At 41.5% G+C, this 23,675-nt stretch overlaps 1 protein-coding gene across 2 annotated transcripts in view; it reads right to left on the bottom strand.

Annotated features, from left to right (window-relative positions):
- The window catches only part of BICD2 (BICD cargo adaptor 2), a 90,388-nt gene that overhangs the window by 6,162 nt on the left and 60,551 nt on the right, over positions 1–23,675 (bottom strand). For both annotated transcript variants that reach the window (XM_057413770.1, XM_057413769.1), the window contains exons 3-6: positions 17,081–17,233; positions 14,500–14,952; positions 12,444–13,463; positions 11,226–11,377 (exon numbers count right to left, since the gene is read on the bottom strand). In XM_057413770.1, the coding sequence (XP_057269753.1) occupies positions 11,226–11,377; positions 12,444–13,463; positions 14,500–14,952; positions 17,081–17,233 (1,778 nt within the window). The remainder of the gene's footprint in view (positions 1–11,225; positions 11,378–12,443; positions 13,464–14,499; positions 14,953–17,080; positions 17,234–23,675) is intronic.

Below are 23,675 nucleotides of genomic sequence, written 5' to 3'. Positions count from 1 at the left end.
GCAACCCATGCCAGTGCCTCACCACCCTCACAGTAAAGAACAAACAACAGATTTCCACTGGTGACTGAGCAGCAATGTTACAAGCAAGCATCCTTCATAATTCTACATTAACCTATTCAGATTCCTAAAAAATCTATAAATATTGGTTTATTACTGTTATCTCTACAGCAAGTGGCCTTTATATAATTGTTTTCACCTTCAAAATTAATTTTAAAACAGATAAAAAAAGGAACTGAGTGTTACTGGGAATGCTGTGTGCATGTGTGTGGGGAAGCTGTATAGATGCCTGCAAGCTGTTTAGTCTATGGTCATTTTCACTGAGCTTGAAAGCTACAACTTTAATTGCACAGTGCGTCATGGCAAAACTTGTGTCTTTACATGTAGATGCATATTTACTGCACACATAGAAGACCAATTACATATATGATAGAAAAATAAGTACACACAGGTACCAGCTGGAATTTACAGTGACCACATCTGTAAAATAAAACTTCTTCGTAAAAGCAAAAACAATCCCAAAGAAGCCTCTTTTAACATCAAAGTGGAAAACCCTCTGACTTAATGGGACATTTATCATCATTCATTAAGGGCCAAACCTTATCCCATTTGCCATGAGCACTAAAGAAGAACACAGTCTGAAATGGCCCCAGGAGCTCTGAAAGGCAACAATAGATCTTGCGGGCACAACATCCTCCCCTCTCAGTGAAGGATGAGGGCATGGCTACAGAAATAAGAAGCTCACAACATGACCACTAACCATGCAGCCTGCTGCTCTGCATTGCCAGAGATGTATTTTCTTCACTCGGTGGGGAGCAAGGCACAGACTGGGAGGTCTGAGGGGTTTCTCTCCAGTTTTCAAACACTCCTGACATTTGAGGTGAAAAGCACAAGTCTGGTTATATCACGAGTTACCTTTCTTCTACCCACACCTCAAACCTGATTCCTTCAAAGCTCCCCTCCTGCAAACCAGGAGAACGTCCAGAAAGTGTTACAAATTCCTCGAGGAATGTAAAGTGATTGCCTCAGCAAAATATGATCTGACACTGGAGTGACCTGTCCCCATTACCCTTGTTTCACTCTCAGTATTACTCTCCCAAGAGATAAGGGCAAGGTGAAATTATGGGGAGTTTCCATGCTCCCCCTTTCCTAGCTCCTTTCTTGTGAATCAAAATGTATCCACTTTTTTTGTGTACAGAACAGGATGTTAAATTAGCCCTGGGGTTTCCAGTGCAGTGAAGCAGTGTCAAGATTACTGCAGGCTGTCTACTTAGAGGCGCTAATCAAAGCCAGCCAAGGCAGGTGGCAGGTTTCTCCCTGACTCCCTGCCCCATTTAGAAATAAAAGAGGAAATAAAAAGAAAACAAAACCATTGCAGTAAAACAGAGTAGGGAATGCCACATAGTCTTGCTTATGTCCCTTCATCCTCTTCTCTAAATGTTTCTGGTGTTCAAATGCCTCTCGATCTAACACAGTGCCAAACCTGAGAGCTCACTGGTAACACAGACAAAGCTTGTCAAGAGTCTAGAAGGCAATACAGTCGTTCAGACGTGAGCCAAGCTATAATTAAAGTCCTGATTTTGATTCCAAAAGGTTATTGTAGAAAGTCATTATCTCATCAAGCTTTCTGTTAGCACAGAGGTTTAAAATTATAACATCAAATGACTCTCCTTAGAAATTACAAGGCATTCACTATTTCAAATACCTAAATTAGTTAGATTCCCCATCCCTCCCTCCCATAAAACTCAATTCAACGAGTTCTGCCTTCCTTTTCAACAAAAAAGAAGTGTTACCAGTAGCATTCCTGCAGCTGCATTTTTTTACTGTATTCTAATTAAGTGTTCTCTCCTATACAGAGGAGGATCAGGGAGAGGCAGGACTGTTAACTACTATGACTACACACAGAGTCATACATCCTAAACCTGTTGTCCTGATCTTTAAGTCAAATGAAGTGATACAGCCTCAAGACCTACACTAGCAAAACACAGCAACTGCTCACTTGATCAGAACAAGTGGGGATTGAAAAGTTTCCTAGAAGTGGATGTAGACATTGCATGTGGAGAGGGATCTGCCTTCTGTTCACTGACTCCCAATTTAATTTTCTCCAAAAAGCTAGCCTCCCTAAGCACTGAAGAGGACGCAGCCGCTAACACTGCTCTACCTAGTGGTAGTTGCTACGTATTGTTATGGTATGTGTATCTATTCCTGTGGCTTTGCAGATACAATGATAAAAGATCCTTCCCTTTTCCAGTTTCATTTGCCATGTGCTGAGCTACTTCCCAGCTATATATTCAATACAAAAGCCAACGACGGAAAATTTTGTCGTTTTAAAACCATCTTTGACAGAAAATAATTGAGCTTTCATGCTTTAAAGAATATGAAATTACTATAAACCTGCTGTACATTTACACATTCACAGTTTTAAGTGGATAGAAGGCTTTGATGTTGCCTGTTTTCTTATGACTGGTAATTAACAACAAAAAGGGATCTTAAGGAGACATCAACTGGATTTTTAAAAACAACAGCCGAAGCAAGTATCTACACAGAGGAAATACCCTGAGTGATAAATGTAATGATACAAAATAAAAACTAAATCCTCTAAAACACTGTCTGAAGCCAAATTACTGAAAACTAGAAGAGTTGTCTCGTTTTCAAAAGCTGCATACCACTGCTTCCCACAAATGCCAGTTGTGTCTTATTTCTACATACCATTTTAGTTAAGCTTTAGTTTGTACTATATTCAATAACATTTATAGCTTAATTTAGTATTGACTCAAGATCTGTTTCAGAAAGAAAAAAGGGATGTAACCAAATGCACCTGGACATAATTACAACTTTTCCCCCTCCTCTGCAATCAATATAGTACCCCGTGACAACTTCCAAGAAAGCAAAACAGATGTGACTGAAGGAAACCTTTAACTTTTAGCTCAAGAGATCACAAGACCTACATAAGAAATTAAAACAGGGATAATTTAAAAAAAACCAAAAAACAAAAAACCCACTGGGAAACATATTAGCAGAGAAGCAGTTAAAATTATGTAAATGAGCACTGCCTGCATTCTGCTATAAGGGCTATTAGCCAGCTGCTATTTCAAACTGAATCTTTATATTAGAAATTAATATTAATGGCTGAATTTTACCACCTTCCCCCACTTGACTGCAGAAACAAGGCCCACTACTGAGTAAGCATCTTTTAGACATTTTTAGGCTTGCACAGTTGTAAGCCATGCACATCCCAGCTTCAGTAATGTGGTGTTCAAGAATCCCTGAAGAACAAAATAAAGCACAAATCCTGAAGAAGGCAGAAGAAAGAAATCCCAGATTTAGGCAGTTCAGGATTACAGATAAGCAAGTTTAAGGGAATATCTATGGAAACCTTAGCTAATTACTAATTTTCCTCAATACCTTGATCTTGTCCGAGTTCTGTATTTGAAGGGAATAAATCCTTTGGCCTGTATTTGTATAAATCATTGTGATTTTCACTAAGAACAGAGAATGGCTTATAACCAGCGATAGTTTTCCAGAATGTTGCTAATAAGCCATGTATAATCAATGTCCATTAGTAAAAACTATTAAAGTAATCAGACCACAAATCTCTCTTGTAGTTTGAAGCATATGGGAAGAATTATCTCCAGCACTGAAAGGGAACAATCAGCTCAACGCTGCTGGACGCTGCCGCTCTTCTAAATGTCCACTGATAAAAACTCTCAAGGAGTAATCATAAACTTTATGGCAAATTCCCTCCTCCTAGAATTTAAAAAAAAGGCTGCTGTTGTATATTTCAAGGTTGAAATTAACAACCCTATTAACTACATTATAATGAAGTTAAAGCTATCACACAGGCAAGGCATTTTTCCCAGTTCTTCACTGAAGGAGGTAGCAAGGCCTGGAGGAACTAATCCTGAATTTCCCATCCCTTTCTACCCAAGACCACTGAAGATGTGCAAGTGCTTTGTTTTTTACAGGCTATGAGCACTGACACTTTGCATTAATTGCCAAATGAAACCAAGACTTGCCTATCTAAAACACTGTGGATACAAATAACTGCTGCTGCAGTAGTCTCCCGTATCAGGTAAGGTAACTTGCTTTCCATTTTCATTAAAAGCAAAACAGCAAATAGGCAACAAGAGTTGGTATTGTCACTACTCTGAATATTTCTAAGGCACCTCCTACGTTTCACTCTCCTTAACAGCAGGCATACAAACAAAGCACCACACACAGAGGAATCAGTGGTGTGGACACAGCCGCTTAAAGAATATCTGGGAAAAGAAGAGTGGGAACTCATCCTTGCAACCCAGGTCCAGGGTCTACCTACAAGGGGCACAATCACCAAGGTTGAGTTTCAATATATGCAGCATTACTTGCAGTACATATTTTAACTGCCAGATACATTTACAGTCTAAAGCAGGCCCATTAGTGTACTAACCATGAGTGTGTGCAAGACATATCTCATGGGCTTTTGTAGCCTGTATATAAGATAGTTGAATGCCTTTGTTCAGCCTGGATGTCTCCTTGCTTTCATGTGTGTGCTGGCAACCCAGGCATTTTTCTCTTCAGACATCATTCATCACCTCTATATCTAGCATCAAGAATAGGAGGCAAATGCTGTTACTTCCATCTGGGAATCCCATTCTGGAAATCTTCAAAGTTGTATTTTCTGTGTCTGGGACCTCTGAGCATTTACTCTACAGGACATTGTTAGAGAAGTTGAGTAGTTCTTCTACTGTGTGGAGTCCAGGATGGAGACCCTTTAGCAACCGTTCTCAGTTCTGCACTGTTCTCTGCATTAGTTTAAACTCCTTTATATTCTGCAGGCCTTTGCTGTCCACGAACACAAGACTGTTTTCCCACATGCTTTGGATACTTGGAAAACTGACAGAGCTTGTATTACTCTTAACTTTTGTATGCATTCATTTGAAACACCTTTCTCTATTAATCAACAAAAGCTAGCTGCTGTTCCTTATGTGTAATCATGGCTTTGTTTCTTTATCACAAGCCCTCTCTTGTAATTTTAAGCTCATGTTAAGCGCTGCTGGTCTTTCCAGTATGACCTAACTGTTTAACCACTTGTCCCCTTGCTGACTGTTGCAATTGTTTGTATCTCCCTTTACTTATAATTTATGAAACACTGGAACATGGGAACAGCCATTAATTACAAGCAGGCACATTTGTTCTCTGCTTTTGAAAACTTCTCCTTCTGCTAGAGTTCTTGATTACTGTTCTATGTTCATTTTATAGGGATGAGACATGTCTGTCCTCTTACTATCTCTGCTTCTTCTCAGGCTCTGGAAAAGAAACAGAGAACACATGACTAGCAAAGTTGAGAAACCTGCATCTTTAATCAGAGGAGTGAAGATGTGTCCCAAGTCACTTCTCAGAAACATTTTAAGTCTGTCAAGGTTTATTAGGACAAATGCAACTTCATATGAATATAATTGTTTGGGTTTGTTGCCTTCCTTGACCACATAAGCCAAGAAGGAGCCAGCTTGGCTGGGTTTAGCCTGCTTTACTCCATCCACTGCAGCAGTTTGGCTGTGACCTGTCACACAGGAGGTACTTCTAGAGAAACGAGATTATGGTGTCCTCCCATGAGTGCACGAGTACTCAACATGTAGGTTAAAGAGACAAGAAACTTGCAGGCTATATCAAATGACAGAAAACCAGCAGTAAAATGACACAGGGAAGAGAAAGCTGAAAAACCATGCTGTACTTCCATTGTGTATGGTTTCTGCCATTTCCTAGATTTAGTAGAAATTTTATAAGGATGCTTACTCAAATTCTACTAATTCAAACTCAAGGAAAAGACTAGCATAGCAAAATAAATACCCTTTGCTTTTTAACATGCAGATTTGTGTTTAAACTGCTCTCTTGTCCAATCCATTACAAGCTTTTCTCAATGAATTCTTTTCTTGGTTGTGAAGTGATGGCCATACTGGCCTCCTGTTTTTCATCTAACCATCCTTTAAGGACTTTAACCTGAATCGTGAGTTGGTGCATCTACACACCTGTGCTTCATTATTAATGACAGTGTACTCTGGAAACTGCAGGCTCAGAGGTGTTCTCCAAACAACTAGCAGAACCCTACAGCCTTCTTACCCTCTCCCTGCTTAATGCAAAGTTAAGTGAAACAAGACTCAAACTTAAATTCCAAGCTAGGTTTTTCTCCTCTGTGGTGATACAGTATTTGTTTCCTCCAAAATCCATTTTAAGAAACCTAAACTCTAATGTGCTTGCAAGTTTGAATGACAAATGGCTTACAGGCAATCTAGAAACATACCTTGACCTACAAGACAAGGAAACTGCTTCACTCCCACCCCAAGTCATTGGAAAACAGGACATACACACTTCATGTTCCCTCAAAGCCCTTGGGAAAAGCACTTTGTATAGCAAAGACAGGAATCAGTCTTTCTTCTGACAATATTTTAAAGGAAGATGAATTAATTAATCTCAAATTTGCTACTAAACTCCCTCCTTGTAGGGATTTATATTATTTTGTGCATTAAAAAAAAAAATCTTCCTATTTTTTTAAGCTGTTAGATAAGAGTTTAAAAAATAATATAAGCCTACCATATTATGTTTTTGGAAGTTACAAATTTTTGCCAGAAAGGAAACAGCAGCAGCTCCTAGCTCTGTGCTCCCCACACACCACTTTGAAGTAACCTGAATAGCAGCATAGGATCTACTACTAATCTGGGAACTTCTCACTCATTGCTTTCTCCTTCTATGGGGCTTTCAACATAGGGTGCTGGTCACACTAAACTCAATAAATACTCAACAAACACTTTGAAAGTAGCCCTCTGATTCATATATACCTGAACAAAGACCTGAGTAAGACGAGTTACGTGCAAATATGTGGTCTTTACACTGTTTTGTTATAGTGTAGTTAACACTCAGAAGCAGTTCAAACTCTTAGCGCAAACTGCATTTTAAAGACTCATTCTGCCTTATTTGAAGAATTTATTTGAAACAAATTAGTTCTTAGGTTATACTGTGTAAGGTCCTACACCTGGGTTGGAGCAATCCCAGGCACAGCTACAGGTTGGGCAGAGAAGAGATTCAGAGCAGCCCTGTGGAGAAGGACTTGGGGGTGTTGGTCGATGAGAAAATGAACATGAGCCGGCTTCAGTGTGCGCTTGCAGCCCAGAAAGCCAACCGTATCCTGGGCCGCATCAAGAGAAGCGTGACCAGCAGGTCGAAGGAGGTGATCCTGCCCCTCTGCTCTGCTCTTGTGAGACCTCACCTGGAGCATTGTGTGCAGTTCTGGTGTCCTCAACATAAAAAGGACATGGAACTGTTGGAGCAAGTCCAGAGGAGGCCATGAGGATGATCAGGGACTGGAGCACCACCTGTATGAAGACAGGCTGAGAAAGCTGGGGCTGTTCAGCCTGGAGAAGGCTGCGTGGAGACCTCAGAGCAGCCTTCCAGTGTCTGAAGGGGGTCTATAGGGATGCTGGGGAGAGATTCTTCATTAGGGACTGTAGTGACAGGACAAGGGGTAAGGGGTTAAAACTTAAACAGGGGAAGTTTAGATTGGATATAAGGAGGAAATTCTTTCCTGTTAGGGTGGTGAGGCACTGGAATGGGTTGCCTAAGGAAGCTGTGAATGCTCTATCCCTGTCAGTGTTCAAGGCCTGGTTGGACAGAGCCTTGAGTGGCATGGTTTAGTGTGAGGTGTCCCTGCCCATGTCAGGGGGGTTGGAACTGGATGATCTTAAGGTCCTTTCCAGCCCTAACTATTCTATGATTCTATGATGGTAAAAATTCTGAGTGGTTTGTATAAAGCCTTATTTTCTTTCACCAATTTGCAAGAATTTAGTCTTTAAAATACAGAACATACTCAGGTATTATTGTAATTCAATGTTGCAAGTGTAGTGTAAAACTGACTGCCTTCTGAACAATGTTCAATTTTATAAAGACAAGCTGTTCTGTTTTAAATGACTAAGTAAATACTTTTATAACCCTCTAAAAGCCAGTAACCACACTAGTGTATTTTGTACAATGAATTTTGAGAAAGATTATTTTGGGAAATTCTCTTTTCAAACAGCTGCTCCAAAGAGCTGGTAAAGTACAGGAGCCAGTTGGTATCTGTAGAGAAAAAGAAGCACCACTTCACATCTTGTAATAAAACTGAAGGCTGCACCCTAATGAACATTTGCTATATTGTTTGCTGTTGATTTACATTTTGCAGCAAGTGTAAGCTTACTTGACACAGTAAAACAAATGAGATGTTCAGCTTTCCTTTGGATCTTAAATTGAGAAGTGACTGCATTCTTTTCTTTTTATTTTTCAGGAGATTATGAAGTTTACCAATGAAACATCAAATATTTGATTGCAATACAATGACACATAAATACCGACTGCAGTCTAATTAAGCAGATATTTCCATTTTCAGTTCTACAGGTCAGATTTTCACCCGGCTTCCAGTCTGTTTGTACATATAACAGGGATATTTGATTCAATTAAGAAACTCTGGATTTTAACAACACAGCTATTGCATGTATATCTATAGTACTTTACACAATCCCTGATTTACTCCTTTGTCCAACAACCTGATTTTAGCCATACAGTGTTATCTAGAGTGCTGGAGCAGACCCTCAGTGCTGACGTGTTTATCTGTGTTTTGTAAACTTTCCTTTTTATCAGGCTGAGGTCTTTCTGTATTTTCATTACTTATTAAAAATAGCTGTAGTATTGTCAAATCAGTGGGATTAACCTACTTTGAAAAGGAAATTAGGTCAGTTACTATATTCATTCTCAGCCTTCAACTCTCATGTACTGTTACAGCTCTTTTGCATCTTACAAAATGGGCATTTTCCTGTGAAAATACCTATCTCAGGGCAGCAGCAGTCTGTTATCCCACACTTGAACATAACAGCAAAACAAACACATTGGGGTAAAGAACCCATCACTTGTGATTAGGATCTGGTGACACAAATATCTTGGCCAGAGAAAAAACACAACTTACTGCGCACTTTTAAGGGACTCAATTCACAGGTTTGTGACGGTGAAGACATACTTCTGGTATATGAAACACACCTGAACACCAGATTCCAAGTGGCTTTTGAGGCTGTCTTTGACAAAGCACTTAAGAATACCCCTTCCAAACTTACCTTACCTGAAAGAGACTTGGATGAAACAGCCACTGACAGACGAAGGCACTCAGCCAACCACCAAGCTACTACCAGTCTCTGACCAGAGACCGGGGAGGAAGGGGTAGCAGTACCCTACCTGCAGTAATAGCTCCTGATAGCTATTGTGGCATCTGAAATACTGGGCACAGTGGCAGAAAGCAGCAGTTCCTCATGATCGGCGCAACTGCCGCTGTCCCAGGCAAAATATGAGGCCTGGCTGCTTCCCTGCCATGCCTCCACTGGGAATGCAGATGCTCATAGGACTTGCAGCTCAGAAGACCACATCTCCACTCACTCCACCCTCACTTCTTATAGCCTTCCTTTGCTCTTGGCCCCTTGTTTTTTTCACTGCTCTTACTAAGTAAAGCTTAACTGCAGATACTGCAGTTGTTCGTTTAGGCAGAGGATCGGTTGCGCATCCCCAGGCAGAGTTCACTCCTGCCTCTCGTCATCTGTGAGAGCTCCAGGACAGAGCTCTTAAGTCTCGCTTTCAGAAAAAACATTATTCTGCTTCCAGTTTCCCCACATCAAGGAATTCTGATTGTCTTCCCAGTAAAAGGACAAAACTGACCTCTAGATAATGCATCAAGAGAAAGGCAGAGAGAGCATTACCCTCCAGCATGTCTCTGATAGCTCCTCTCCAAATCATTCACAGTCACTTGATTTCACACTGAGGCAGAAAAATAAATATGTAGGGAAAACATACTGCAGTTATGTGTAATTCAGACAGCTAGCTCTCTGCATCTAGGAAAAAGAACTGAAAGTTAAGAGCATGCTTCCTCTCAGCTTCACGCTGATCTACAGCTAACAAAGAGACTGCAATTTCTGCATGTTAAGTACACTGCAGAGGAGGAGAGAGAGGGGAAAGCAAGCAGGACAAATCCAGACTGTACAGGGGCATTCTTTTCTCTGGCGTAATGAGCTGCTGCAATTCAACCTTTAGCATTCCTTGGTATCCATTTTTCCTTTCTATGCTTACCCACATGCATTGATATTGCTGAGAAAGGCTGTATCATCAGGAAGCCTAAGATTAGCCAAGGAGCTGCAGAACCAGCCCCACAAAAGACCCATACTGAAAAGCCTCAGGAATCCTCAGAAGCACTCTTCTGATTCCTTTCTATGGTACTTTTTAGCAGATGACAGAAAAAAAATCTTTTCTGTGATGTTGGCTTTTTTTTTTTTTTTTTAAACATGCCCACAGAAGGCAGCAGCATACAGTGCACACAGACTCCCCCATCTCCTTGGGTTAGCTTAAAAGCAAGTGTCTAGGTTACATTAAACAGCATCCTTTGCAGTCTCTCTTCTCTACCTTCTTTAGGCAATGCACGGAATATGCAGGCATATGAATATTACCAAGGGTGTCCCTGTAAACCCCACCGAGCTGGGACTGGCAACCTTTAGATAAAGATTTTTCTTTTCCCATCTTTCAGGATCATCTCCACACAGGAGCAACTGAATGCTCCTTAGCTGTGAAGCAGATCTGGATTTTGTAATGTGATGTTGTTGCCTCAACATTCATCAAAAGAAACATGTAGACTTAAGGAAGAAATCAGTGATAGTAGCAATAAGCAACATGCAGATCAAAGTAGCATTTATCACATCTACAGCATGTGGTATGTCAGCAAGCACAAATAAACAGAAGAAAGTTCCAAAGACACGTGCAACCCAAATCAGCTCATGCAGGTAAATGAAATGTCAGAGATGGCAAAAGCAGGATGAACAAACTAAGAATAGTAAGATGTCTGCAAAATCTTTACTTTTTCTGGATTATTACAGGTCATGCAGAGTCATATCTTTATTGTGTAATAAACACTCTATTTGTCCTGTTAAACGTCACTCCTTCTCAGAGTTAATGGCTTCAAGAACCTGGGATAATCTTGCACCCAAATTAAATACCACCACCACAGGTTCTTGGTTTGTATCAACATACTATATCCCTGGCATTTCTCTCATCAATCAGAACATATCACAGACAAACACCATAAGCAACGCACCTGGAAAAAGGCATTTTTCTCTTCTGCATGGGGAAGTGGGTGTTAAGCTCTTCCCCCACACAAGCAAGAAAATGACATTTTGCAGAGTTCTTATGTTCTTTACCTTGTAGCAAACATTGCTCTCAGGGAAGAGAATGTAGCAGCATCTTCTTTCAAAGCCTTCAGCTCATTTCGTAGCTTCATCATGGTCTCTGTAACCATAGCTTTCTCATTTTCATACTTGCTTTTTAGGTTGGCAAGGGCTACCTCTGCAGTCTGTTTACCAAAAAGAACAGAAACGTGCTAGTTAATGAAACTCTTCACAAAGTGGCTGGCTAAGGCATCTGTAATCCCTATTCACATGATGAAACATTTACTCTGTACTGGAATGTTAAAATTTTGGTCAACTTTTCTTGTACAGATTAAGTAAGATCTCGTTTTTGAACACTGGAAACAGATTGGACATAGGGGTCTCCTACTCCCATTAACCCTGCAGCATCTAGGGAAGTTACAGAATATACATTAAGTGACTCCCATCTCCAGCCACTAAAAGAAGTTAAACTTCACATACTTCAAATACAAAATAGTCTACCTAGTATCTCTATATTTAAATGCATTCATCAATCACTTGCACAATTCCTAACCCCTACAGCATTTTGCCTTTCGAGACACCTTTATTAAAATGTGCAAAAACACCCTGAAAGAATGTATATATTTCTTAAACAACACTATGCTTTTTTTAAAGACAACTTTAATTTGTATTACTTTAACTTCAGAGGAGACAATGAAGCACGTCACATGTGTCTTAATGGCAGTTATTGATGCACTAAGGTGTATCAAATGGCACAGACCAATCCCCAAGCCCTACTTTTAACCTTTCCACCCCTGTTATTTGGACCATGCTCTTATATCACATCCTCATCTTAGCAGGCTTTTATTTTGCAGTTTGAGAGAGAAGAGTACTTAATTATTTTGAGTTACTACTCAAAATTAATACTAGAATTAGGTTATTCCTAGGATTCTTTCAAGTAGAAAGTAAGATTTACCTCTTCATTTTAGGTGTCTTACATGAAATATAATCTGATAAAATTCAGACAGGCAGTAAGATTAATAAATAACCTCATGAGTATGTGACAAGCAAAAATCAGTTAAAGCCACTATCCTGAGCTTTACAGTAGGACAGCTGTGTGCCTCTAACGAAACAGCCTGCTTCAGTCTGGTACCAAACAAGTACCAGCAACAAAAGCCCTGCTGAGCTGAGGGTATGGCAGCGATTCATTCCCTTGTGTTTATGACTTAACTCCCTGACACTATAATCTTCACATCTCTTAGACCTAGCTACCTGTTTGTTGGCCTTCAGTACGGTTCTCAGAGTTGCTATCTGTTCTCTCTTGGTGCTCAGCAGGGACTTCAACTTCAGGATTTCTTCCATGAGTGCTTCTTTGTCTTTGTCCACCACTGGCCCAAGTTCTTGAGTGGCAACACGCTGCCTGGACAACTCGGTGGTTCTGTCTACAGCAGCTTGCAGGTGTTTGATCTGATCCCGGATTATAGCAATCAAATTGTAAATATTCATTGGTTCCTTCTGAGGATCTGACACAGGTGATGGCAGCAATGACACTGGAGATGGACTGCTGTCACCACTTCCATTCTCTGCTTTTCCTAGCTCTATAGTTAACAGCCCTTTAGAAAGGAGAATGGGAGACCTTCTTCCCTTGGCCTCTGGACTACTGCGTCCACCTTTACCTTCCTTGTAGTAATCCAGCATCACTCTGTTTGGAGTTTCATTGTTGCACATGCAGACATGGTGATACAAATTGGCCAGTTCTTCACTGAAGGTGACTAGCTCATCTTGGGCCACGCTGAGGCTGCCCTGTGTTTCTCCAGCAACATCACTGACTTTCTTCAGCTCCTTCTCCAGCCTGGCCACCTGTTCTCTGTCATGCCTACTGGATTTTTCTAGGGAGGTGATCTTTTCAGTGAGAGCTTGGCTCTCGGTCTCGTATCTGCTCTTCTCTTCCTCATACTTAGACTCACATTCTTTGTATTTGGCCTTAAGATTTTTGAGCTCTTCTTTTAGGTCAGTAATTTCTGCCACAGCCACTTTGTACTTGCATTCCAGGATCTCCGGCCCATTGATATCAACTTCATAATAGTCTCCATCTTCATGGCTGTCTCTGTCCTTCTCATTGTCAAGGGCAGACTGATGTTCCTTGCTAACCTGGAGTTTCTTCATTGCGTTTAGGTTTTCTGTGAGTCTGCCAACCTTTTCATGCTGCTCTGAGAGGGCCCCCCGTGTATTTTCCAACTGCTTCTGCAATTCCTGTAGTGTTGTTAACAAGTTCACCTTTTCTCTTTCCATCTGAAATGCACGAACACAAACACATACATAAAGGAAACTATCACTTTAATGGTTTTATTACAAAAGACAGCAATTTAGCCAAGATCCATATGGTTACAGAAACCCAACCACTTGCACATTACATGTGCTATTTAATTTATTCTAAAGGTTATTTATTTTTAATTTATTAAAAAGCTATTTCATTTATTCTAAAGCTATCTCGAGCACACTGTTCCTTGCCAATTCCTTCTCATTTTCACTTCAAAATCCATATTATACATTCTTCCATAGCCAATGGTCTCAGTGTGAAAATATTCTTCCAACTGAAGATAAGCAAAAGTTTACTTTTATCTTTCAAATTATCAAGTTATGAGAAATAGCATTAGAAAAAAACAATTAGAAAACTTGCAGCTAGCCTATGGTGGAAACTTGGAGTTTCATGAAAAGACTCAGAAATACTGAAACTTTTTCCTCTGAAAGGTCTCATTTTAAAAAAATCCATCTACTTTTTCCACAAAGGCTTTTTCTATGAAAAACTTAAAAAGTGCTTGACAAAACTTTATAACATTTCTGGGCAACATAAATATACACTGTGTTTCAAACTCTCCAACCTCCCAAAAGCACAAATGTATCATAGAAATGCTTGGTCCTGATAAAAATGTCATGTTCTTTGAACTAATTAGAGAAAGGAGTTCTGATGTATAAAACTTTTGAGGAAGATGACTGGGGTAACTATCCGTTTTCAAACAAAGTATTGTCTTTCTCGCTAGGGACACAATGAAGTAGACACACCACGTACTGCACAGAAGATGCACTACAATTGTCCTTCAAACACAGGACAAGACTGCTAGTTTTTCTGCACATACAAACAGCAGCATGCTGCATTTTTTCTCTGGCAAATTTTTAACATCCTCAAGTTCTAAATCAATCAGAGCCTTTACAAACATAGTTCATACTGTATGCAGTCCATGTGAGACACTGAAAAGACTGAAATAACAACCCCAGTAAACTCTAGCAGCTACCTGGAAGTACACAGTTGTTTAGGAAGCCCATATACCTGTACAAGCTGTTGTTTCAGCTTCTGGATTTCAGAAATGTTTAATTCACTTAGAAGATCTGAAACCAGACTTGGGGCTGGTGGGAAGCTTTCATTTTTCTTGGGTGTTGATGTACTATTCTTGCCATTGCTGAGTTTGCTGAGGCAGTTTTGTTCGAATCCATTCATGATTTCATCATTATTGGGCTCTGTGGCCTCATCACTGAACTTAAGACCATCTAAAGAAATATTTAGGTGGCTGTTGTACATGGAGTCATTGATGTTCATGTAGTGAGAGAGCTCCTTACGAAGGGTGTTCTTCTGTTCCCGCTCTGTCTTCAGTGTCTCTAAGGCTTCCTCAAGCTGACGTTCGGAGATCTCCTTCAGCCGTATGGCATCTTCTAGCTGGCTGTTGAGAAATTCTGTTTCCTCTTCAAGCCTTTTGATTTCATGTTTCAGGCCTTCAAACTCCACCTGGAGATTATACAAACACAGGGGGGCACAGGGGAACAGTAATGAAAATGTCTGCCTTGCAAGGCACCAAATAATTTTACTTTTGAATGTTTGGTTCAGCAAATATGGTGAGAATAGATTCATTTTTTTCAGTACTAGAGTCTAGTTTTGGCACTTTCACTCTAAGCTGCTTGCACTACTTACCTTCACAAAGAGGATGGAAGAAAATTTCTAAGCAAACCATAAACAAGCTGATCTATTCCAGCTTAATTGAAACACATGGGAAATATAGGATGTGATAAAAGAATCACAAAACAGGCTTTCTTAGCACATTATGAAAACTCCTTCTCTGATTAACAAATTCCCTGTCCAACCTTACCACAAATTCAAGCTCAACATTTTCAAAATCCAGCATTACAAAGTTATGCTTCTGACACTCTGCTGCACTGCTGATAGAATATCCCACCAGGCTTAAAACTGTTGGGATGCAGCAAACTCTGCTTTAGATATTCAAAATAAAACATTTTATCATCTCTGTCACCATCATCATTTCAGCACATTTTGAGAGAGCTACAATACATAGACTCTACACTTTAGACTCCCAATGCTGCTACATGAAATTTGATGTCATGTCTAAGTTTTATGTATAAAATCGCCTTTTTTTAAACCTCTCTTACACTGAAGTTATGAACACCAACAGCAAATCCTATTAGGTTTTTGCTATGTGCTCATTACAACAGGTGGTATTAACACTATTTTTTTTTTTTCAGGAGCTTGTATTTTGGGAATATTATACCATTTCCTCAATGGAATCTCAAGTTTTAATTTATATAATGAGGATGATGGGTATCTGAAGAATAAAAATAACAAGTCCCCATCTGACAGGTGAAGATAAACAAATCATGCCAAAGGCCACATCTAACAACACATCTAAGCTAACTACCTCTGCTAATGGTGACTCAGGAAAATTCTTCAGTTGTTCAAAAAAATGCAGGTTTCTAAAATTCTGAAAACAGCTGGAACTGTGTAATTAAAAGTGTGACCTTTTGGATGAACAGTCATCCAGGTCTGACATTATAAAGCAAATGTAACAGTAGCTCATGTTTAATGAAAGTAGCTGCAAGAGAGGAAGAGCACACAACTGGAGAGACAAAGTAAGAAATAAGTAGCATTAAAAACATACGTTCAGAAATATATCTGCTTACAGATACTGTAGAAGAGGACAGACGGATGGGTGGATGGGAGAGTACTGCAAAGAGACATTGAAAAACTAGTGTAGCAAAGACTAAACCAAGTAACAAAGCAGACTGGTAGAAACTTCACTTCCATCAAAGACAGAGAAGGCAGTGGAATGACTTGGTGTCCTGGGTTCAGCAGTAGCAGTCATTTTTCTCCTTCTTGGTAGCGGGTGCAGTGCTGTGTTTTGACTTTCGGCCGGGGAACATAGTTGATAACAATGATGTTTTGGTTTGGCCAAGGACTTTGTGAGCCTCATGCTCTGCCAGGGAGGAGGGAAAGCCAGGAGGAAGCAGAAACAGGACACCTGACCCAAACTGACCAAAGAGGTATTCCATACCACAGCACATCATGCCCAGAAGGTAACGGGGAGGGGCCCAGAAGGGCTGAGACTGTGGGGTTGGAGGAGAAGTCGGTCAGAGCTTGGTCAGGCTGGGGGAAGCAAGTTATTGGTTGGCTGGTGGTGAGGTGTTGTATTCTCTTCCCTTGTTATTCCCTTTATCATTATTATTATTGGTGGCAGCAGTTGTGATTTGTGTTATGCCTTAGTTACTAAACTGTTCTTATCTCAACCCCGGGGAGTTGCATTCTTTTTGATTCTCCTCTCCGTCCCTCCGGGAGTAGGGGGAGAGCAAGAAGGCAGGGAAGTGAGTGAACAAGCTGTCTGGCTGGGTTTAAACCACGACACTTGGAGGTCAAAGCAGAAGCAATAAAGTCTTAAGACAGTGTATAAATAGAGACAGAAAGGACTTAAACATTTTGGGGCAACTGTTGGTACTAAAAGATAGAGATTATAGTCTCAAAAGCAGTACAGAAAATAAGTGGTTGGATGCTGAAATGAAACAGAACCATGCTGTAACACAGGAATTAACTGTTGCTACCAAAACAATGCTCACTATTTTGAAAAACTTGCCTGGTTTTGCTTCAGAACAGACACTTGTTTCTGGAGACAGATGTTTTCCTCTTCAAGCTCAGTGTAGTCTTGCAGCAGACGTGCTTCTCTGAATTTATATTCCTTAATATCATCTCGTAGACGGGCCCTTTGGATCTCCACATTCTGATTGACCTGGAAAAACAAATGAACCCCACAATGATGGTGATTTGGACAGATATAATTATTTTTTCTTATGTGCACTAATCAATTAGATTCTATTCAAATAAATTTTTCCTCCCACCTCCTCCACTCTCCCAAATGATGTACAGAAACCCAAGTCATTTATACACAATAATTAGATTTTGTTTTCTGCCTTCTCTTACAAATTCTCACCCCTGACTCAGAGAAAAGTCAATGAGCAAGCAGGGAAAGCAACATTCACACCTGTGTCTCACTGGCTTTCCAGATCAGAAGTCAATGCCTGAATCTGTTAACGCTTAAACAAGACGGACCTTTTCACAAGAGACAGCCAGATGCAGATGACTCCAGACATTTGGACATGTATTTGCTGCTGCTTTTCAACAGACCTTCCCTTTATGCCCAATACAATAATTTGGAAATATGTTCTAATGAAACCCTTTGGAGAGAGAGACTGAGTTAAACTTCAAATGAAATCCAAGATCCAGGTAGAAAGAAATAGCAACTGTGGTTGACTTATAAAATGTTCCCTCCCCTCAGCCTCAAGACTTGCAAGACCTCAAAGAAAGACCTAAAAAAAAAAAAATAATTAAAAAATTAATATACTGATGGAGGATGATCTTTAGATCTTTTGTGACTATACAAAGACACCTAAATAAATTGAGCTAGCACTATCTAGTTGTGTGAATGGCTCATTGTACTTATTTTTTCAACATTATTTTCCTTCAAGCCACATTTTAAATCCTCAATAAAAACAAAGGGGAAAATATGTCCTGAAACATTAGCAGAAATTTCTTCAGAGATGGGAAAATAGGCAGTATAGTTGCCCATGAAAATAGCGTCCAGATATTTTAGCAGCTGTACCTGTGAAATGACAGGATGGCTTTCCAAACAGTTCTAAATCAGTGCAAAACAAAGGTGAGCTCATGAAAGAAGCTGCCTACCAATTCAGCTACACAGGTTACGTCTTTTGTTTCTGGTTCCATCTATCTAGCAGCCTAGCTGGGAAAGCCACATCCTCTGGTATACAAACTCAGCTTCCCTTAGATTTCTCCACTTTTGGTTAGAAACAGGAATGCCACCAATGAATAAAATCCCATCTCAGTCCCTTTGCAAGCGTGCAGCAGGAATACACAGAAGAAATACAACAGAAGTATCAACAGACCCCTACAGAACACTAAGAGTTAAAGGAAATGTTCACAGCAGGAGCAAACTTCAATCTGATACGTTCTGAACACAAACACAGAATCACCTGCAACTGTTAAGACCAATACATGTAAATTGTAGCTCCCCACAAGTCAGGTACAGAAAGATTATATGCTAGAAACATGGCTGCTTATTTTTAGCAATGAAGACCACTGCTTCCCAGCACACTAAGAAGCTAAAAATCAACATTAATTGCTGAAACCAGACACTACAGCACAGCAATGCAAATGAAAAGTTGCCACATTCCATATTCCAGGCCTAGGCAACTGTTGGCTCTATCTTTGCACAGACTCAGGGCTCAAAGGGAAAGGTACCTGCAGGTATCTGAAGGCTACAGGCTGACATGAATTCACATCCTGACTTCTTCCTCCTTAACAACTGCAATGAAGACCTCTTGCCTTTGGCAGAAAGAGCCTTCAGCCAGAGAATCCAAACTGTTTAACAGTTAGTCATCCTCTCAGCTTTGCCTCAGCAGAGTTCTGCAAGGAGTCCCTCTGGCCTGCATGGTGCTAGAAATCACAGGGACCAGTTAGAATCCATCCTTGCTTGCATGTAAGCTATGATAAACAGCTAGGATGCTATTTTCCACACTTCCTGCAGGAGAATAAATGTGCTGTGAGTTGCACACATTCCACCTCCTCTTTTGATTTTTGTACCCCGCAGGATAGCCTGCTGTGGGTATCAAAAAGAGTTTTGTACAAATTAGGAGACCTTATCCATAATTTTCCCTGTTCCTCAGTAAAATGTTCCGAAGTTTCACCCAGTTCTGAAGTGAAATGGAAGACTTTCCACAAAGCTACTGGTGCACTGCTCTCCCCACCATTCAGGTTGCATTGCTCCTCTTCCTCTCTTGATGATATAATCTTTGCAGAGATCAATGCCTGGAAAAATCACTGGAGCCTGTCTTTTCTGAAGAAGGAATGATTTCTGCCTAATTGTGCCCATTTAATTCAGAGCAACAGTAAGAGCTCGTTACTTAATGTGAAAGTACTGCCATGTTCAGCCTACCACAAGATAAATCATTCCATTTCAGTGTGTGCAGAAAGGCCAGATTTAAAAATAGCTCCCTTGCTTCCTGACTGGGGAAGGAAGATATAACCCAGATTTATTGGCTGTTTAGCAAGCTGTGCATTCAGCTTGCTCTTAACATTTTCTTGTCATAGAATAGAATCATAGAATAATTAGGGCTGGAAAGGACCATAAGATCATCTAGTTCCATCCCCCTGCCATGGGCAGGGACACCTCACACTAAACCACATCACCCAAGCCCTCGTCCAACCTTGTCTTGAACACTGACAGGTATGGTACATTCACAACCTCCCTGGGCAACCTATTCCAGTGCCTCAACACCCTAACAGGAAAGAATTTCCTCCTTATATCCAATCTAAACTTCCCCTGTTTAAGTTTTAACCCCTTACCCCTTGTCCTGTCACTAGAGTCCCTAATGAAGAGTCCCTCCCCAGCATCCCTATAGCCCCCTTTCAGACACTGGAAGGCTGCTATGAGGTCTCCACGCAGCCTTCTCTTCTCCAGGCTGAACAACCCCTCTGGGCTGCACAGTGCTAGAAATCACAGGGACCAGTTTGAATCCACCCTTGCTTGCATGTAAACTATGATAAACAGCTAGGATGCTATTTTCCACACTTTCTGCAGGAGAATAAATGTGCTGTGAATTGCACATACTCCACCTCCTCATCTGATTTTAATTCCCTGCAGGATATCTGTTGTGGGTATCAACCTGACTGTGCTCAGAAACAGTGGGTATGTGCCATGTGAACCGGAGATCTTCAGATCTTGTCTCCTGGTCCAAGAATACCGCAACTTCTGTTAGGAAAAAGAAATCAGGTCAGGTTGGCTCAGAGGAAGATGAGGGAGAGAAAGCCATCATAAGAAGGTGCTGCTGGCTACACACGGTTGCTGGTCTGCCTCTGCCCCAAAAGCATTTGCCCACTGCCAGGGGCTGCGAACAGACTTGTCATGCAGGTGATCTCCACTGCTGTGCAAAAGCTGAGGCTTCAAATAATTAGAACAGTTCTGACAGCTTAGAAACAGTTTGATCTAATGGAACTTACAGTAGTTTTTTTTTTCTCTCCTATAGTTTATACATAATTATAGACTCGACCAGGGTGGAAAAGACCTTTAAGATCACTCCCAACCATTATCCCAGGACTGTGAAGACCACCGCTAAACCATGTCACTGAGGGCCTCATCTACATGGGTTCTGAACACTTCCAGGGGTCTCGCTTGTTACTTGGGGGAAGAGAATGACCCCCACCTCACTACAACCTCCTGTCAGGTAGTTGTAGAGAGTGATAAGGGTCCCCTTGAGCCCTCCCTTCTAAACAACCTAGAATTAAACTCCCCAGCACCTTCAGCCATTCTTCATCGTACTTATTCTCCAGAACCTTCACCAGCTCCATTGCCCTTCTCTGGACCCACTCCAGCACCTCAATGTCTCTCCTGAAGTGAGGGGCCCAGAACTGAACACAGGGTTCGAGGTGTGGCCTCACCAGTGCCCAGTACAGGGTGACAATCACTGCCCTGGCCCTCCTGGCCATGCTATTTTCGATACAGGCCAGGACACCATTGGCTTCTTGGCTGCCTGGGCGCAAGCTGCGCATGTTTGGCTCTGTCAATTGGCACCCCCAGGTCCTTTTCCATGAGCAGTTTCCAGCCACTCTTCCCAAGCCTGGAGTGTTCCACAGGATTGTTGTGGCCCAAGTGCAGGACCCGGCACTTTGTCTTGTTGAACCTCATCCCACTGGCCACAGCCCATCAAGCCAGCCTGTCCAGATCCCTCTGCAGAGCTTCCTACCCTCTAGCAGATCAACACTTCCACCCAGTTTGGTGTCGTCTCCAAATATACAGAGGGTGCCCTTGATCCCCTCATCCAGATCATCAGTGAAGATATTAGAAAACACTGGCCCTCACACTGAGCCCTGAGGGACACCACTAGTGACTGGTCTCCAACTAGATGTGCTGCCATTCACCACCGCTCTTTGGGATCTGTCATTCAGCCAGTTTCCAATCCAGTGAAGAATCTTCCTGTCAAGGTCATGAACAGCCAATCTGCCCAGGAGAAAACTGTAGGAGACAGTGTCAAATACTTTACTTAAGTCCACACAATGTCCACAGCCTTTTCCTCATTAACAGGCAGGTCACTTAATCATAGAAGGAGATCAGGTTGGTCAAGCACAAGCTGCCCTTCATGAATCCATGCTGACTGGGCCTGATCCCTCTGTTTTCTTGCACATGCTTTATGATCTCACTGAGGGTGTTTTGGGATAATGCTCAAAAAAAGCTCTGAAGTTTTAATGGAAAACAAGCAGCTGCACTGAAACTTTGATCGCAAATGCACACAAATGGCCTTCGTTCTGGTTGTGGGGTGGCTGGGTTTGGGGGTATTTTAACGTATTTATTTTCATACTGTTTTATTTATTTGTTTGGAGTTTTTTCAGGGTTTTTTTATTTACCTGTCCTCTCATTATTAGTGATGTGAGGGCTGGAGAAGCTGTGCTCTGGAGCCAGGCTGAGAGAGCTGGGCTGGGGCAGCCTGGAGAAGAGAAGGCTCCTGAAGGGGAGACCTTAGAGCAGCTCCAGTGCCTAAAGGGGCTGCAGGAAACCTGGAGAGGGGCTTTGGACACGGGCCTGTAGGGACAGGTTAAGGGGAATGGCTTTAACCTGCCAGAGGGGAGACTGAGATGAGCTCTTAGGCAGAAGCTCTTCCCTGTGAGGGTGCTGAGGTGCTGGCACAGGGTGCCCAGAGAAGCTGTGGCTGCCCCATCCCTGGCAGTGTTCAAGGCCAGGTTGGACACAGGGGCTTGGAGCACCCTGCTCTAGTGGAAGGTGTCCCTGCCTGTGGCAGGGGTTGGGACTGGATGAGCTTTAAGGGCCCTTCCAACCCAAACTGGGTTCTGGGATTCTGTGGCTACCCAAACACTTGCCCCATGACAAGTCCATGGGACCTGATGAAATCCATCTGCAGGTCCTGAAGGAGCTGGCTAATGAAGTTGCTAAGCCACTGCCTATTACATTTGAAAACTCATGGCAGTCAGGTGAAGCTCCCGACAACTGGAATAAGGGAAATACAACCCCCATTTTCAAGAAGGGGAAAATGGAAGACTCAGGGAATTACAGACCAGTCAGTCTCCCCTCTGTGCCTGGCAGGATCATGGAACAGATTCTCCTCAAAACCATGCTGAAGCACAGGAAAAACAACAAAGTGGTTGGTAACAGCCAGCATGGCTTCACTAAGAGGAAATCCTACTTGACCAATTCAGTGGTCTTTTAGGATGGGGCCACAGAAATGATGGTTAGGGGCAAAGCAGTTGACATCATCTACCTGGACTTGTGCAAAGCATTTGAACTAGATGACCTTAGGGTCCTTTCCAAGCCTAACCAGTCTATGAATCTGCGGCAAAGCCTCTTAGCATGGATACATACACCTCAGGGTTTTCTTTAGTTGTGATTAATGCTGTGTCACCATCTACTGATGTACTCAGCTCAACATTTATTGATTTTTTTTTTTTTAAACCATTAAATAGAAAGCTGTGAAACTGTGACATTAAGAATGGTTATCACAACACTGGAGAACGAAAAAATGCACTGTCATGAATTCCTTTTCTGCACAATATTAAGAGACTTGAGCTGAGACTCAGTTTGCATAGCATATTCTGGATCCACTTAAAACTGACAACTGCTTAGTCAGCATTAAGTCTTACTACAGTATGTATATCCTATTACTTAATGTGTTGCTTGGTATCTGTTCAAACATTTGATCCAGTACAGAGTAAAATCCAAAGCACATTCTCAAACCCTTTAAATTTCATGGGGAGGGTTAACATCTGAACACTTGTAGTAATACACCCCTCACTTCTGACTAAGTTCTTTGTATAAGGATGAAGCCTTGCTCTAGCGACGCTCTCCAACTGCAAGCTTACAACCCACGTGAGGATAAAAACACGCCCCCCTTGACCCCTAACGGGTGGTCTTTGTCTAGAAGTCCACTGGGCACTAAACAGTGGCATAGGTGCAAGCCCACAGACACAGCAGCAGTGGTGCAATGTCTTCACAGAAACAAACAGATCAGTGCTGTAGAAGAATCTGGGAGGACTGGAATGAGCCTTGTGATCAGAAGTGGGGGCACTGATACATCTCTGAGATCAGAGGATGACTTCTTGAATCCATCTACAGCTGCTTTTCAAATTTCAAATCTAAACTCTTAGCAGCT

This window comes from Pezoporus wallicus, unplaced genomic scaffold (assembly GCF_028554395.1).
Source record: "Pezoporus wallicus isolate ANWC-B61680 ecotype Strahan unplaced genomic scaffold, APGP_CSIRO_Pwel_v1 contig_8649, whole genome shotgun sequence".
NCBI classification, from domain to species: Eukaryota; Metazoa; Chordata; class Aves; order Psittaciformes; family Psittacidae; genus Pezoporus; species Pezoporus wallicus.
The sequence above is the reverse complement of the archived record's forward strand: the minus strand, read 5'-3'. Positions and strand labels throughout refer to the sequence as shown.